General features: G+C 49.6%; 1 protein-coding gene across 2 annotated transcripts in view; it reads right to left on the minus strand.

The window, feature by feature from the left end:
- ADCY2 (adenylate cyclase 2) overlaps positions 1 to 16,590 on the minus strand; it is a 410,822-nt gene that overhangs the window by 167,418 nt on the left and 226,814 nt on the right. For both annotated transcript variants that reach the window (XM_051853662.2, XM_051853663.2), the window contains one exon: positions 12,766 to 12,915. In XM_051853662.2, the coding sequence (XP_051709622.1) occupies positions 12,766 to 12,915 (150 nt within the window). The remainder of the gene's footprint in view (positions 1 to 12,765; positions 12,916 to 16,590) is intronic.

Raw genomic sequence — 16,590 nt, forward strand, 5'->3', positions numbered from 1 at the left:
GTCCATGGACCTCATGTGCTGCTCTAAACCTGCTCTTAGAACTTGCTAGGAGATGGGGGCCAGCGCTGTGGTGTAACGGGTAAAGCCAACACCTGCAGTGCCGGCATCCCATATAGGCACTGGCTCAAGTCCCAGCTGCTCCACTTCCAATCCAGCTCTCTGCTGTGGCCTGGGAAAACAGTAGAGGATGGCCCAAGTCCTTGGGCCCCTGCACCCACGTGCAAGACCCGGAAGAAGCTCCAGGCTCCTGGCTTCGAATCAGCACATTGCGGCCATCTGGAGAATGAACCAGCAGATGGAAGACCTCTCTCTCTCTGTTTATGCCTCTGTCTCTCTGTAATTCTTTCAAAAAATAAATAAATCTTAAAAAAAAGAAAAAGGAAAGAACTTACTAGGAGAAAGCTGCATGGGCCATGCCCTGGACCCCAGCATGGCCTCAGCCACAGGTGCCTCTCTCACTTGTCCATGTCCCCTCCCATTGGTGGAGTATGCATGTCTATGTCCACATGGTCCAGCTTTCCTTGGCCTGTGAGGAAGCAGCTGCCCTCTTCTCTCTGTGATCTCTAGGTAATACATTGCCATGAGGCATAAACCACTTCTGTTTTTCCTGTGTCTTGCCTGACCCATACACCTGACCCTAACTCCTATCTCCATCAGGGCTCTCCTGGAAAGTGGCTTTCTCAGCAGGCATAAGGTGAGAAGAGAGCCATGGGGTCACCTGCCCATGTGAACATGTGTCCTGTGACAAGCACACCTGGTCACAGATGGGTCACATGGGCAGTGGGCCATCTGCCAGCATAAGGAAGTGTCCTGGGAGGCATACTGCAAACCACACAGCTAAATCCACTGGAGGCCCACCAGGGAAGGTTTAGGGATTACAGACACTTCAGCACGTGGCTCAGGATCAAATTAGAAAAAAAGTACAACATCCGTACCTGGGTGATCTTCCCCGTGACTCTGGCTGGGTGTTTTCCCTCGACTGCTGCTTACACACCTACGTGCCTCATGGTTTGCTCTGGGAGCCCCTTTATCGTCTCTAGTCATGTGCCACGTGCCCACCCTAGCAGAATCTCAGCTGGTCCTGTAGCTTTAAGTAGCACTCACATGGCCCAAACCTGATTTACAGGGCCAGCTCGGCACCTTCCCTTGAGTGTATAAGAATCTTCTCAAAATGAATTATTTATGTCTTCATTCAGTTTTGATATCAGAGTGGCCTCATAAAGAGTTTGGCAGAGTTCCATCCTGTTCAATATTTTGTGATAGTCTGAAATGTAATGGTGTTATTTCTTCTTCGAATGTTTTGTAGAATTCAGTAGTAAAGTCATCAGGCCTTGAACTTTTCCTTGATGGAAGACTTTTAATTACTGCTGCAATCCCATCAGTATTGCTACAAATACAGTTTTATCAAACTTTGTTTTGTACCTTTGTCAAGCAAATTGTTAAGAATGACATAGCTGTATAGTTTTAATGATAAGATTTTTTTTAAAAATAATTACTCTGCATGAGTGAGATGAACATTTTCCCCTTGATTATTGTTTATAATGATTGCCTAAATTCCTGCTGAACTATGGTCTTTTTACTTTAAAATCTTTATTTAGTGGAGCACCAAGCCTTAGACTATAATGCAAACTCAAAATACCTCAAAATTTGAAAGAACGAAAGAAAAAGAAGAGAACAGAGGAGAGGGGAGAGGAAGGGAAGTATCATATTCTTAGGATTTTATCTATAAACTGCATTAAATCTATTTTCCTGACATTAATATCACAATAACAAATTTTAACAAAAATAAATAGAAGGCTATTAAAACTCAACTCCTGATGTCCACTGTACTCCCCCCTCCCAGTAATGCAGTGGTCACTCTGAAATCTCAGAAGTGGCCAGTGCTGAAGCTCAATTTCAGACACATTCTTCGAGCTCACCTTTCCCTCACCAACATCCAAACCAAAAGTGACGCCTACAGGTTCAGTTTCAAAACGCGTCCTGGATCTGCTACTTCAACCCACGCCACCCTTTTGTGTAGTCTGTACTGACACAGTACTGGGGTCCCAATGTCTCCGCCAAAAATTAACGTGTTGGAAACTTAGGCGCTGAACTTGCACGTTAGTAGCGTTGACTATGGGGCCTCTGGTGGTCATGAGGATGGATGGAGTCATTAGCGGCTTTGTAAGAAGAGAGACTCAAGCTAGCAGCATGCTCTGTCTCAACCTGTGACGCCATCTGCCAGGTTCTGACGCAGAGGAAGGCCTTCGCTAGATGCTAGCACCATCTCTGAGACTTCCCGGCCTTCGGAACCATGGACTAAACAAGCCTCCAGGATTTATAAATCACCCAGCATTCCCTTATAGTAACAGGAAGTGGAGTAAGACACAGGGCTTCTAGTGAGTCACTGACTACTGGCATTCCTTCCTTCTCCCGCCCATGCTCTGATCTCAGCCAGAGGATCCTTTAAAAATGTCTATACTACACACTTCAGTGACTTCCAACCCAATGTACAATGAAACTTCAAAGCCTCAACACAATAGTGTGCAGGTTGGCTCCTAGCTGTCCCCCAACCTGTCAACTGTGTCACTGGCCTCTGTGTCCTACAAGCAGAGAATCTGGCTCCTGCTCCTGACTCAAGACCTCTATGGTCCCTGTCCCCTTTGCCAGGAAACCTTTGTCCGGGCTCTTGCTGGATCACAATCTTCTGCAACTCATGTTTCATTTCAAATACCACACCCCGGAGAAGCCAGCCCCGTCCTCCCCAGGATGCCCCACAACCTCCTCTTCTACGTTGCACTGGTATCCTGCTGTGTCTTATTGTGGGAAGAATGGATTTTGTAAGTTACACCTTGTCTCCAACCCTTAGAATTTAAGGAATCTGGCTGGCGCTGCGGCTCAATAGGCTAACCATCCGCATGCAGCGCCGGCACACTGGGTTCTAGTCCCGGTCGGGGCACCGGATTCTGTCCCGGTTGCCCCTCTTCCAGGCCAGCTCTCTGCTGTGGCCCAGGAGGGCAGTGGAGGATGGCCCAAGTGCTTGGGCCCTGCACCCCATGGGAGACCAGGAGAAGCACCTGGCTCCTGCCATCGGATCAGTGCAGTACGCCGGCCGCGGCGGCCATTGGAGGGTGAACCAACGGCAAAGGAAGACCTTTGTCTCTCTCTCTCTCTGTCTACTCTGCCTGTCAAAAAAAAAAAAAAAAAAAAAAAAAAAAGGAGAGAGAGAGAATTTAAGGAATCTTCAGTCTCAGGGACCCCAGTATTCCCCTCACTGGGACAATCCCTGACATATAACAAAGAAAACTGTGGATTTGGAATTCTGGCATTGAGAGAACTAGACCCTTCCATATCCTGTATAATACTGCATTTAGTGGAAGGACATATGCAAAATATGATTTACTTTGAAATGCGCATGCACAGCTTTGTGTGCCTATCATTATTTCACATATTCTTTGTATTTCATTCTGAGTATATTATATAGATCTTCATTCTTTCACATTTAGAAAAAAAACCCTTTGGTTAAGATTTTCACATCCAGTATCACACATAAATCAACTGGCCCATAACATGTGAACATACTAAGGCCTCTTTCAGAGAAGTCCTGGAACAAAATTTCCTAAAACCTTGAGGATATTCAAGCAAGCGAAAAACGAAATCCCCCAAAGACATAGTCAATCAATGACACGCTAAAGTTCTTAGTCCTAATCTTTAATGCGGTGTAGACATAACTAGGCACTTCAATTCAGCAAGCACACCAAGTCCAAAGGGAGAATCGGTATCCACCATCGTGTTTCTGTAACACACTATTAAGTATGAAAGCTCAGTAGTGTAAATTTCAAAGCCAGTCCTATGACCATGACTCCAAATTGACTCCCTCCTCCTCAACTCAAAGGGACAATGGGGCATCTGTGATTACATTTGCAGAAAGAAAAGTGTGATAGCAATCACAGAGTGATGGCAATCGGAAGACCCGAGGCTTTGATTTTGGAGTAGGGACACATTTTCTCTTGTATGTGACAAATATAAAAAAATGGATGAGGCTTCTGTGTGAATTTTATGTATACCACTGCTATGGGAAGCTGTTCGGAGTGAATTTCAGCAGATAATGAGTTAGCTTAATGAACAAACCACCTTTACCACTGTGTGAGTTCTCCCTCTTTTTCCAGAATCTTGATCCTGGTCCCTGAAACCAGAGAATGTCATGCGAGCCCCTTTCCTAATGTCAGGCGGGTTGGTGCAGTCCTGCGTCCTTGATGACACGGGAGAGTAACAAGTTCATTTTTATGACTGTGGGTGGGGGAAGGGCTGAGGGCTTCTGCTTGTGACTTGTTTTTGCAGAACGAGTGCTACCTAACTCTGTACCAGTGACAGCCTTGGAAGCTGTACATTACTGCAAATCTGCCAGCCATCGCCACCCCGATTCTCGCTGTAACCCTCTTCCCAGCCTTGAGTCTGTTCTGTACCAGGCTGGGGCGGGCTAGGGGGAGGGGGCGGGGCAGCTGGCTCTGACCTTTGGAGACTGCTCCCGTGATGGACAAGCACTCCGCTTTTCTTCCCAGGCACAAACCACTTCATTCCGACGTTCCAATTTCAAAGTAAAAGGAAACTTATATTGAAAAAAAAAAAAAAAAAAGAATGACAATACTAGAAAGGCTAGTGTTTGAATGCCTTTTCATCAGGTTTATTTTATCTTATCAAATGATGTAGAACTTTCTTGGCTCTGTCCACGAGATTAACCTTTGCATAATATACATCCTTGCCGGCATTGACATGGCTCGCCACAGAGTTTGAAAATCTGTAGGCAGAGTCAGGTGCTTCCTCGCCCTGGGCACTGGCAGAGGGTTTTGCTCAGTTGTCCTACATAGAAGACAATGCTAGAGTTTTATGTTACCAATGGGCTTCTCTACTGTCATAATTTAAACATATACTTAATTATTAAAGGAATCTTTTCTTGATTATTATAGCCTATTTTTTTCTCTTTAAAGCAAAATGTCTAATTTTTCCAAAAAAAAATGGGCAAACATTGGTTAGCAGCTGTCTGTGAGCCCTCAAGCCCTCAGCACTTGCACACTTCACTGGCACCAAGGCTTGACCGTGACTCCTGACAGTCCGTGCCCCTTCCACTGGATCTTCAGTCTCTGCATAGTCATTCTCCTTACAGGGAGCAGTGTCCACATTCATGGCACATTTACTGGGATCCTGGAAAAAACGTAGTGATCTCAGGCCTTCTAATGAACGGACCTCTCTGAAAATGTTGCAGATTTGATTGGAGGATTTGCGGTATTTTTTTTTTCCTGGAACTGATTATCATTCCTCCCTTAAAATGCCCACAAATTGAAGCATATTGAGCTATCTCAATGAGGCATGGCATGTGAGTTTCACAGAATGAAGAGATCAGCGCCACACTCATGCAAACTTTCAGAACAACTCCTGGACTTCATTCTGACAGACTGCAATGGAAAATGCCGTGAAGTGAGCCCTTCCATGAAATTTTACCTTTCATGTAGAGTGCCCTCTTCTATATTATCCACTCTTCCACGTAGTACTAAAAAAATAGTGGAGACCCACAGCTAAAGAACCATGCCTTCTCCACTGGGAGACAAATACAAATACAAAGAGAGAAATAGGCAATCATCATTTAATAAAACGGAACACATAATGACCAAGACTGATGTAAGCTATGCCTTCCTCATTAAGGCAGAGAGAGTAGGACAAAGGAGAGAAGCAGTTATTTAAGGAACTAGAAGGCAGTGGGCACGCCACAGACTCATCCTGGAGGTCAGGGGAGAATTCCACTAAGAGTCTCTGGAGGCATTGGAGCCCTAGCATCACCAGCATCTCAGGACCAACGTGCAAATCCTGCAGGGCGTGTGTGCTTCGACGTGTGCTGCCACCTGCTGGGTGCACCACCTGGCTCTGAGTACTGAATTGCTGCTCTAATTCTCCAGGATCTGCAGAGAGAACGTGCCACTGGCTCAAACTCTTAATGACCAGTTGGGTTCTCTGAAGTGGTGCCTACTGTTGTGATGCCCCGGCGTGGACTGCTCCACCTGACCCGGAAGAGACAACTGGCAAAGAGGAAGGTGTCCAGTGATCCACGGGTCCTCACACCGGCTGTTCTTCTGGAGAAAGGTCAATCTCTAAACGTGGAGAGAAGGGGCTGGTAAAAGATGCTCAGAACAGGCTGGCGCCGCTGCTCACTAGGCTAATCCTCCACCTTGTGGCGCTGGCACACCAGGTTCTAGTCCCAGTTGGGGCGCAGGATTCTGTCCCGGTTGCCCCTCTTCCAGGCCAGCTCTCTGCTGTGGCCCAGGAGGGCAGTGGAGGATGGCCCAAGTGCTTGGGCCCTGCACCCCATGGGAGACCAGGAGAAGCACCTGGCTCCTGCCATCGGATCAGCGCGGTGCGCCAGCCTCAGTGGCCATTGGAGGGTGAACCAATGGCAAAGGAAGACCTTTCTCTCTGTTTCTCTTACTGTCCACTCTGCCTGTCCAAAAAAAAAAAAAATGCTCAGAACAGCTCGTTACCAAATTTCCATGGCACAGAACAGAACTTTTCTGCTCGATGTGTTTGCCTTGTGGAAGACTGAAGCTGATGCTGAGAGGACTGGGGGTGGGGGGTACATGGCTGGCATCAGTCACTGCCCTGTCTCTGTGTGGTCACCTGAAATGCAAGCCCAGGGTGTCAGTGGACTTCCGTTGTTTAATCCTAGTGCAGGAGAATGCAGCGGGAGGAGCAGCTGCCACCTACTTTCTTGGCAGGATATCATTTGGATGCTGGAAATACTGCTTAGTTTGGCCTGGAGTCAGGTAGAATTTCCATCATAAACGTCTTCATGGCTGGGAAACTCTCCAGTTCACAGATTCCCAGCGATCACTCCAGGAAACCTTTGCAGAGTCAACATGGGAGGTGGCACGGCCCTGGAATCTACAGTCTCTAGCTGTGTGATCTGAACAAGTAACTGTACAACTCTTTATTTAGTTTAAATGGGAGAAAAAAAACTTAAGTCACAGACCAGCTATGGAATATGGATACAGCACGGTAGATGGAATGGCAAGCCTGTTAGGATCTCTCCTGTGACTGTGTTATCTTACGTGACAAATCTGATGTGATTTACAGATAGGATTCGATTAAGGACATTGAGGCCATCCTGGACCATCCACGGGAGCCCAGTGCAGCTCCAGGAGTCACACGAAGGAATCGGGAGGATTAGAGCTGGAAGGAGGTTAGAGTCTGCTACAGCAGAATCAGAGGGCTGTGAGGGACAGCGATTGGAAGATTCTATCTTTGAAGGTAGAGGGAGCATCTAGGAGCCAAGGAGTGCGGTCAAGGAAGCAAATTTCCCCTCAGAGCTTGTGGGTCTTCCAGCCGCTTGACTTTAACCCATGAGACTGGTTTTGGATTTCTAGCCTCGAGAATGGCAAGCTAATAAATCTAGCTTGTTTTAAATCACCACGGCCGTGGTGCTATGTTGCAGTTGCAGTAGGAATCTAGTACAACAGTATCTGTAAAAATACAAAACTACATTGCGAGAACTCAAAGAAATAGAAGTTGCTTTTGTTCTCTTTCACCATGAAAAAAGACCAAGCCTTAGCAGTTCAAACCTCAACTTCAAAATGCTTCACACAGCCACACAAATGAGATACTGAATACATTCAATAACACCATAATAGTACCTGCTATCACACTGGGACAAAGATGGGTATGTTCACTCTCTACTGAGCCATGGTCACACCAGGACTCTTGCTTGTCCCTTGAGCTCTGCAGGGAGGAAATGATTTTGCATCTAAGGGCAGCCAGAAGGTCATTGGTTCACTGAATTCTAATACAAGGGGACAGAACCCAGGCACACCTGGGGTCCTTGTGCCTCACTGGACTAGTACTTTCCAACAGAATGTATATTCTGCCATATTCAGTCCATAGGATGGCTCCGGATTACAATAGACCAAGCAAAAATTATTTGAATTAATCTTTTTACAAAGACAACATATGAAGAGAGTTTGTTCACCATAGAAAGCAACCCAGGTTTTACTCTATGGAGGCAATATTTATTGCAACTGCCCAAGCACTTAGGTTGCTCGGAATCTGGCTCTCATCGGTCCCTGAGATCTGTTACGTGCTCCTACGTTGTTAGGTCTGATGAACAGCCTCTCAGCTTTTCCTGCAGGATGTGAAACTCAAGACAGAAGCCAGAACTCAGAGAGGTGAGCGTCTGGGGCTGGCGTTCAGCACAGTGCTTCAGCTGCTGCCTGGGACGCCTCCTTCACACATCAGAGTGCCTGGGTTTGCGTCCTGGCTCTGCTTCCATCCAGCTTCCTGCTAATGCACAGCCATAAAGGCAGCAGACGATGCTTCAAATGAGGCTGGGTCCCTGCCCCCTCATCAGAGATCTGCACTGAATTCCGTTCTCCTGGCTTTGGTCTGGCCCAGCCCTGGCTGTCGCAGGCTTTTGGAATTTGGAAACAGTGGAGATCTCCCTCTCTTTCTCTCTCTCTCTCTCTCCCTCTCTCTCTCTTTCCATTCTCTCTCCATTTCCCTTTCAAATAAATAAAGTATTTTTAAAAACAGAGATAACTACAACTCTAGTACAATGCACAACTTTTCCTACTTAATAAAAAAATCACAAATCACTATTTTTATTGTTCCTATATGAGGCACTTTTTTTTTTTTTTGACAGGCAGATTGGACAGTGAGAGAGGGAGACAGAGAGAAACGTCCTCCTTTGCCGTTGGTTCACCCTCCAATGGCCGCCGCGGCCGGCATGCTGCAGCCGGCACACCGTGCTGATCTGATGGCAGGAGCCAGGAGCCAGGTGCTTCTCCTGGTCTCCCATGGGGTGCAGGGCCCAAGCACTTGGGCCATCCTCCACTGCACTCCTGGGCCACAGCAGAGAGCTGGCCTGGAAGAGGGGCAACTGGGACAGAATCCGGCGCCCCGACCAGGACTAGAACGCAGTGTGCTGGTGCTGCAGGCAGAGGATTAGCTTATTGAGCTGCGGCGCCGGCCTCTATATGAGGCACTTTGAGGGCAAGGATACAACTCTGAGAAAATCTCTACCAACATTTTTCAATCCACTCTCACCCAACACCTTATAGTAGAAACAGCTGCTTCAGTCAAACGTGGTTTTTAAATCTCATTTGTGTCTAGGAAACATGTCATAAAGAGAAGGTCGAGCAGTTGGGAAAGCTGCCAGCCCCCAGACCTTCCCAGGAGCACCTGCCTTCTGTGGGCCCCTCCTGGGGCGAGGCAGGACAGTCCTGGGCTCACCTGCCATTCACTTCCCTCTGCAAATGTTAAGGGCAGTGAAGGGGAGCCAGGAAACAAGACCAGGAACTGTCCAAGAAGGCAGCCGGTCAGCCTCTGGAGCCTCAGCTTCCTACGAAGCAACGGTCCAGGTGGTGCTCACCTGGGCAGGATTCAGTTCTCCAAACCCTGACTGGAATAAAACATTTCCTGGTTGCTCAGGACTTACTCCTCCTGAAAGCAGAACTTAAAGGATGCTACTGTTTGCCCAAGTGACTGTGGGGGGAGCAAAAGAATTTGCAAGAGGGCAAGCCTGTGGGGTTCAAGGGAAGTGGCATAGGGGACCCAGGGGAGTGACAGGTGTGGTCCAGGGAAGTGACATGTAAGGTCCAGGGGAGCAACAGGTGGGACCAAGGGAGTGACAGGTGGGACCAAGGGAGTGACAAGCGGGGCCCAAGGGAGTGACAGGTGGGACCCAGGGAGTGACAGGTGGGACCAGGGGAGTGACATGTAAGGTCCAGGGGAGTGACAGGTGGAGCCCAAGGGAGTGACAGGTGGGACCAAGGGAGTGACAGGCGGGGCCCAGGGGAGTGACAGGCGGGGACCAGGGGAGTGACAGGTGGGACCCAGGGGAGTGACAGGCGGGACCCAGGGGAGTGACAGGCGGGACCAGGGGAGTGATAGGTGGAGCCCAAGGGAGTGACAGGTGGGGCCCAGGGGAGTGACAGGTGGGACCCAGGGGAGTGACAGGTGGGACCCAGGGAGTGACAGGTGGGACCAGGGGAGTGACAGGTGGGACAAGGGGAGTGACAGGTGGGACCCAGGGGAGTGACAGGTGGGGCCCAAGGGAGTGACAGGCAGGGCCCAAGGGAGCGACAGGTGGAACCCAGGGAAGAGACAGTTGGGGCCAGGGCAGCGACAGGTGGGACCAAGGAAGTGACACCTGGGACCCACAACCTTGATCTGGGCTGTAGCTCCCCACCAGGTCTCACTGCCTAGAGGGCTGCTCCCCTCTATGAAGGCCACGTAGACTGCCATTGACCAGTGCTTATGTTTCCTTAAATCTGTCAGATTACATTTCTTTTTTTAAATTCTTTCAACAAGACAATTTCTTGTTCTCATTTGACAGCATGTTGGTTTGAAAAATATATATAAACATTTATTCTCATTCTAGGAACATATTTTCTGAAGCCCTCGTTTAAAAAAAATTCTACATTCTAGGCATCAGACGCTGGAAGAAGGCTCCCAACTTTTGTGAAAGACGCACTTGAGGACTTAAATTATATTTTAACAAGCTTCCTAATAAAAGTTCTTATTCTTCAGTGTCCCTTTTCTCTGTCTGTATTTTCAAAAGCATTACTGGTTCCTTCCTTCCTTCCTTCCTTCCTTCCTTCCTTCCTTCCTTCCTTCCTTCCTTCCTTCCTTCCTTCCTTCCTTTTTTGACAGGCAGAGTGGACAGTGAGAGAGAGAGAGACAGAGAGAAAGGTCTTCCTTTGCCGTTGGTTCACCCTCCAGTGGCCGCCACGGCCGGCGCGCTGAGGCTGATGCACCGCGCTGATCCAATGGCAGGAACCAGGTGCTTCTCCTGGTCTCCCATGGGGTGCAGGGCCCAAGCACTTGGGCCATCCTCCACTGCACTCCCTGGCCACAGCAGAGAGCTGGCCTGGAAGAGGGGCAACTGGGACAGAATCCGGCGCCCCGACCGGGACTAGAACCCGGTGTGCCGGCGCCGCAAGGTGGAGGATTAGCCTAGTGAGCCACAGCGCCGGCTCTGGTTCCTCTTTTTATAACTAGTAAATGATTGTCCTTCTAATACCTCCTACGACGGTCCCTTCAAGTCTCCAGCACTCTGAGCACTCGAGGATCAAGTCCTCGGTGGTCCTCGCTGCACCCCTCAGCTCCTGGGGCCAGGAAGCACCACATGCTTTCGGCTGCCTTGGTCTCTTCAGAGAAATACGAGGTGCAGCCGACATCAGCAGCCTGACTTCCTATGTCTGTCAAAGCTGTGACTATTCATATTAGGCCGCATAATCTTGTCGGGATTTCAGCTCTCTGCAGCCTCAGGGCCATTTTGATGTGGATTCTGGAGGTTATGGAAAACAAAGCTAAACATGTTCTGTGTGAACCAACCTCACCCAGTCCACTGCTGGAACACTGAACCTGTAGGCAGCCAGCACAGCAGAACCCGCAGTGAACACCATGTGCTGCTTGTTCAAACTGTGGAAGCTCCTAGAACCCAGCTGTACATTACTGAACACGGATGCATAGTAACTGTCTATGCATCTTAACGCTGAATCCAGGATATGACACACATACAGACCAAAGAACCAGCATCAGTTATGTAAGGATTCCCTTTGTCACACAGCTCGTATGACATTCAAGTTTTCAAATAATGAGATTTTCTACAAATACCAGAGAGAAGTAACATATTGACAGCTGTACCACAGGGTCTAGAACCATGCCTGACACAAAACTGGTGCTCCATAAAAGTGCTCAATAAATGAACTGCTATGCCCGTTTGTAAAAGGAATTCAATTACGTTTCAGCAGTGTGTACACAAACCAAAGTGCAGCGCCAACATCTAAAGGGTTTCTTTTGGCCCCTAATATGATTTGATGTAGTTTTCTCAAATGGACTAATTCAGCGCAATTTAACAAACAATAATTAAGTATCTACTGTGTGCCAAATACCAGTAGGAGCGTAGGTATGATGAGGAACACTCGTGGAGAGGGGGGCACAGCGCTCAGGGAAGCCAGGCTAATCACTGTCTTCACAGACTGGGCTCCTGGCGATTAACAGGCAGAGCCAGGAACACACAGCTTTCTCACCAATATCCCGCCATCACCTGAAATTAAGCATGTCAAATGCGGGGTTTCCCTCCCTGCTTCCCCTCCAGCGCGAATCCATCTGGTCTGCTTCTGCCATCCTGCACCGCACCACCTGGCTTGGTGGCCACACGTCTTGCACTCGGCCTCATTTCTTACTCCGCAGTGCTGCGACATGGTCAGTACAGTTCCCTGGTGGGTACTTCTATGCAGTACCCCCACAACCACCCCGGGATGGCTGCAGACAACATCCAGCAGCTCGTCACTTGATCTGGTGGTCCAGTCCCAACCATCTCCCCCAGCAGTCACTGCCGTTATCCTGTCCCCCGTGGACAGTGGTTCCCACGGGGGGTACAGTGAGGGCACCATAGAAAGAAGAGGCTCCTATTTAGGCTGAGTCAGTCTCCTGCCACAAATGCCACCCCTAAGTGCGTGCCTGAACAAATGCTACCATTCTCTGAGTCTCCCAGCCATGTGTCGGTGCCCATTGATGTGTGCACTGCTGGCCCTGGGTCATGAGGCCTGAAGGCTGCTTGGGGAAGACCCCACCCCCGCTCCTGTGTTTACAGCTGCCAGGCACACAGCCTCGGCCTGGTTGTGGGCAACCTGCGCCTCTGGTTTTCTTTGGAAGCCCGTGAGTGGATGAACTCCACGTAGGACACCACGTTAATGATGACTGAGACTACGGGGACGTGGGACCACAGATGTCTTTTACCTGCTGACGCTTCTCGAATTCCAGCTTGATCCGGGACTTGATGCAGTTGCAGGTGTCTCGGTAGGTCTGCTGCAGCGCCAGCTCCATGAGCTGCTTGTGGTAGGCTCCTGCCAGGTTCCCGCAGATGAAGATGATCACGTTGGCCAGGATCTAAGGACACAGATGGAGCCACTCAACAGGGCGGGCATTTCCAACTCAGGAAAGCAACAAAACTAGATGCACACCAGCCACGGTCTCACAGGTAGCTGGGCGAGTTCCTTTTACTTCTGTTTCCACGTTAACGTTCTCATTCACTTAACAGATGGCTTCCCTCTCCACTAGGGATGCTATCCCCTCCATAAATCCACACTCACTGGTGATGACACTGGACTTTGGGCTCAGGCATGTGCAGGGTCAGTCTTACCTTGGCTAATGTGACATGGCTAGGAATAAACAGGACCAGATTCAACCTCACTCAGGGGCCTCGTGGGCTTTGGGTCACCCAGAGGAAGAACACACCCCTGGCCCCGGGATGAGAGGAACACGGAGCAGAGCTGCCCCAGCCAGCCTGCAGGCTGTTACTGAGCGCCCGACATGTCCTGGCTGTCACACAGCACCACGGTGAGCCTGGAAGACAGACACCTGCGGCCCTCCCACTGAAGCTGAGCTAACAGAGATTGGGATGATGACACCCCGTCCCTTATCCTGTGTAACTCAGGAATTTGACAGCCTTTCAAAACATACACCTCATGACTCCATGATGAAAAACAAAACGAAAAAATAATTCTCGTCCACAACAGTTTGGGAGGAAAACGGAACTTGAAGAAAAGCTAAAAATTAGAATTCTCCTGCCCAGGAAGTAGATTCACTGTCCAGATGGCCTTGTCTGTCTACCCCATGTCCCTGGTATTCTCAAATCAGAAACATCTGCGGCTTTGTCAAGGTCTCTATCCCGTTCTGAAAGGTGTGAGTTCATTCTGAATGAAGTTTTCTGCTTTGCTCATTTAATGATTAATTTCAGATTCTAGAAATTCTGTAGAAACAGGGTTGTCCCTGCCGGGATACTATTTGCTATGGTGCCTCTAGCCTCACTTAGACTGGCATTGCTCAACAGATACTGGATTAATACTGTGCATCTGCACTGTGCTACAGAGGTCAAGCTCATGGACAAGCGTGTACAAAGCTTGGGCTTCTTATTTGATTATTTCCTTGGACTCAGTTACCAAAAATACACAGACTCAAAAGTCATGCACATTTTTAAGTCCTTGGTACATATGGCAAAACGACCTTTGGGAAACGTTCACTTATGTTCTCCTCCACAGGGAATGACGGTGGTTGCTCCAGTGTGCGCTCTTACTGTGTAGTCAACGAGTCACACAGAGCAAGGTCTCCTGTGCTCAGGGCTGGGCCTCCAGGTCAGCCAGTGGAGAGACAGACATCCCCGGATCAGATGCCTACCCCACCGGAGTTCTCCCCAGGACAGGTCACCGGTGGCTTCCATCACGAGCAAGGGCATCCCTTGGATCAGCTGTCACATGGGCCACTCCACCTGCTGAGCAGGGGCAGCGGAGACCGGAAACGCCGGGGGAATCTTACTCCCAAGCTTTTAGGGTTCCCCAGGAGGAGATTTGGCAGAGAGTCCTGGCAGTCCTCGCTGCTCAGCCCTGCCGAGGGAGGCCTGGCAGAAGGACGCGACGTAGCCCCTGTAACAGCTTAGCCCCGCCCCACTCAGGCCTTCCTCCCTGACGGGGGTGGTCGTCCTCACAGCCATGCTCTGCCTCCAGTGGGCCCACCTGCCCTAGGGCTGCGGGTTCACTCAGGGAACTATTCCCAAGACCCTTTGTCCCAGACTTAGCCACCTTTTCTAAAAGATGCAACGGCTACACCGGCGACCTTTCGTCCCCCGTCTGCCTCGTGCCTTTGTCTTCCCCTCAGTAGGTTACAAACCCAGAAGGAAAACACGGATATCGAAAAGCCCTGAGAAACAAACTCAGGGGATGGAGGGACAGAGCTGGACAGAATGAGGAATGGGATAAAACGTTCTCTCGACTAAATGCAGACTGCCCAAAGAAGTGGAGACGAGGAACGTGCAGACCATAAGGGGTCCCTCTCACAGGCAGCCCAGTCACTTCACAGAGGCCTGGAACCAGACAGCACCCAAGGCTCACCCGCACCCGCAGAGCTCCCCCCACGGAAAGTTCTTCCATGTCTTCACGTTTTATCTCCCCTCCATCAGTATCGAAGCCTGACGTATTAAATGCAGCTGCTGCTCCATGTGCGTGAGTGATTTGTGCATGACGCATGCCTGTGTGTGTCTGTGTGATCTGTGTGCGACTTGTACATGTGAGAGATGGGTGTGGAGCGCGCCTCTGATGCACAGCTGATGCCTGTGCTCTGTGTGGGCGGCGGGCACGCTTGTGTCTGAGCAGCCCAGGGCTTGGCAGTGACGATGCGGACTTTGCTGTGACTTCCAGACATTTTTCAGCTCAAGATCTCTCTGCCTTCTCACTGCCCCTCTCTGACACGTCACTTCTGTGAATGCCACCGCGGCAGCACCTGGGCAGTCTTTGCGGCCTTCCTGGCTTGTGTCCAGCAGCATCACCTTCTAGCTACCCAGGAGCTAACTGCAGCCCTGTATCTGCAGGGCACTGTTAATTAAGGCCTGTCACACTTGGCTTCTATAAAATGACCATCTGCCTTGTGAAAGATCCTTCAGACCCTGTTGGGGCCAGATTTATTCTGAAGCACAGGGCACTGAAGAATGCAGGAAATGAAAAAAATCCATCATAAATCGTGCGGCTCAGGATTAGAAAACCCTAACCCTTCTTTGTTGCACCTGAAATAATAATAAGCAGTGAATATTCCTAAGAACAACTTCTCTTTCTCTCCTAAGAAAGCTTCTAAAGTAAAATGTCAACTTTAAAAAGAAATTCTTCCAAAATAAGAACCAAGGGTAAGCAACAGGATTGCATACAGCCACCCTGCCATGGCCTCCCCTAGCAGGTGCACAAATGGACCCCTTGATACACTGAAAGTCCAGCCCAAGTTTCCACCCCCTTGAGTGGCAGGTACTGTCTTCCTGGAACCCCACTCACGACCCATTTCCTCTGAATTCCTCAGAACTGGATTGATGGGCCAGTGCTTGAGTAACTCATGGGATACCCCACAGTCCCATATGGGGTGTAAGGACACAGGGCCAGCACTGCGATGTGAATGATTAAGCTGCTGCCTGCAGCGCTGGCATCCCATGTGGGCACCCATTCAGGCCCCACTGTTCCACTTCCAATCCAGCTCGCTGCTGATGCACCTGAGAGAGCAGCAAAGGATGGGCCAGGTCCTTGGGTCCCTGCACCCACATGGGAGACCCAGATGGAGTTCCCATTCCCTGGCCATCGTGGGCATTTTGAGAGTGAACCAGCAGACAGAAGACCTCTCTGTCTTTCCCTCTATCTTGGTAACTCTTTCAAATAAATGAAATAATCTTTTAAAAAAGCACACAGCCACCCTCACCAGGCCTGCCTGAGCTCTGTGCTGGGTGCAGGTGTGTGGCAAGAGAACTGCTTGTGTATTGTGTGACCAGCCCCACTGGAGGGCTTTTCCACGGCACAACGCTTGGCTCCATATGTTCCAGTCTTTTATTACTTAGCCTTATTCATCCCATGCACTACGGCAGCCCACACACATGGGGAGCTGTGGCCTCCGCGTGAGAACCCTGGCTACACATTGCAATCAGGGTGCTCTGCCCGGACTGTGGGCCCCCTGCACCTCTCCCATGCGGCTAATTAGGCAAATGTGGATTGTCTATTAGGAAACTCGCCCAGTGCTCTCTAGGGAAGCCTGTCTGTT

Source organism: Oryctolagus cuniculus, chromosome 14 (assembly GCF_964237555.1).
Source record: "Oryctolagus cuniculus chromosome 14, mOryCun1.1, whole genome shotgun sequence".
Taxonomy (NCBI): domain Eukaryota; kingdom Metazoa; phylum Chordata; class Mammalia; order Lagomorpha; family Leporidae; genus Oryctolagus; species Oryctolagus cuniculus.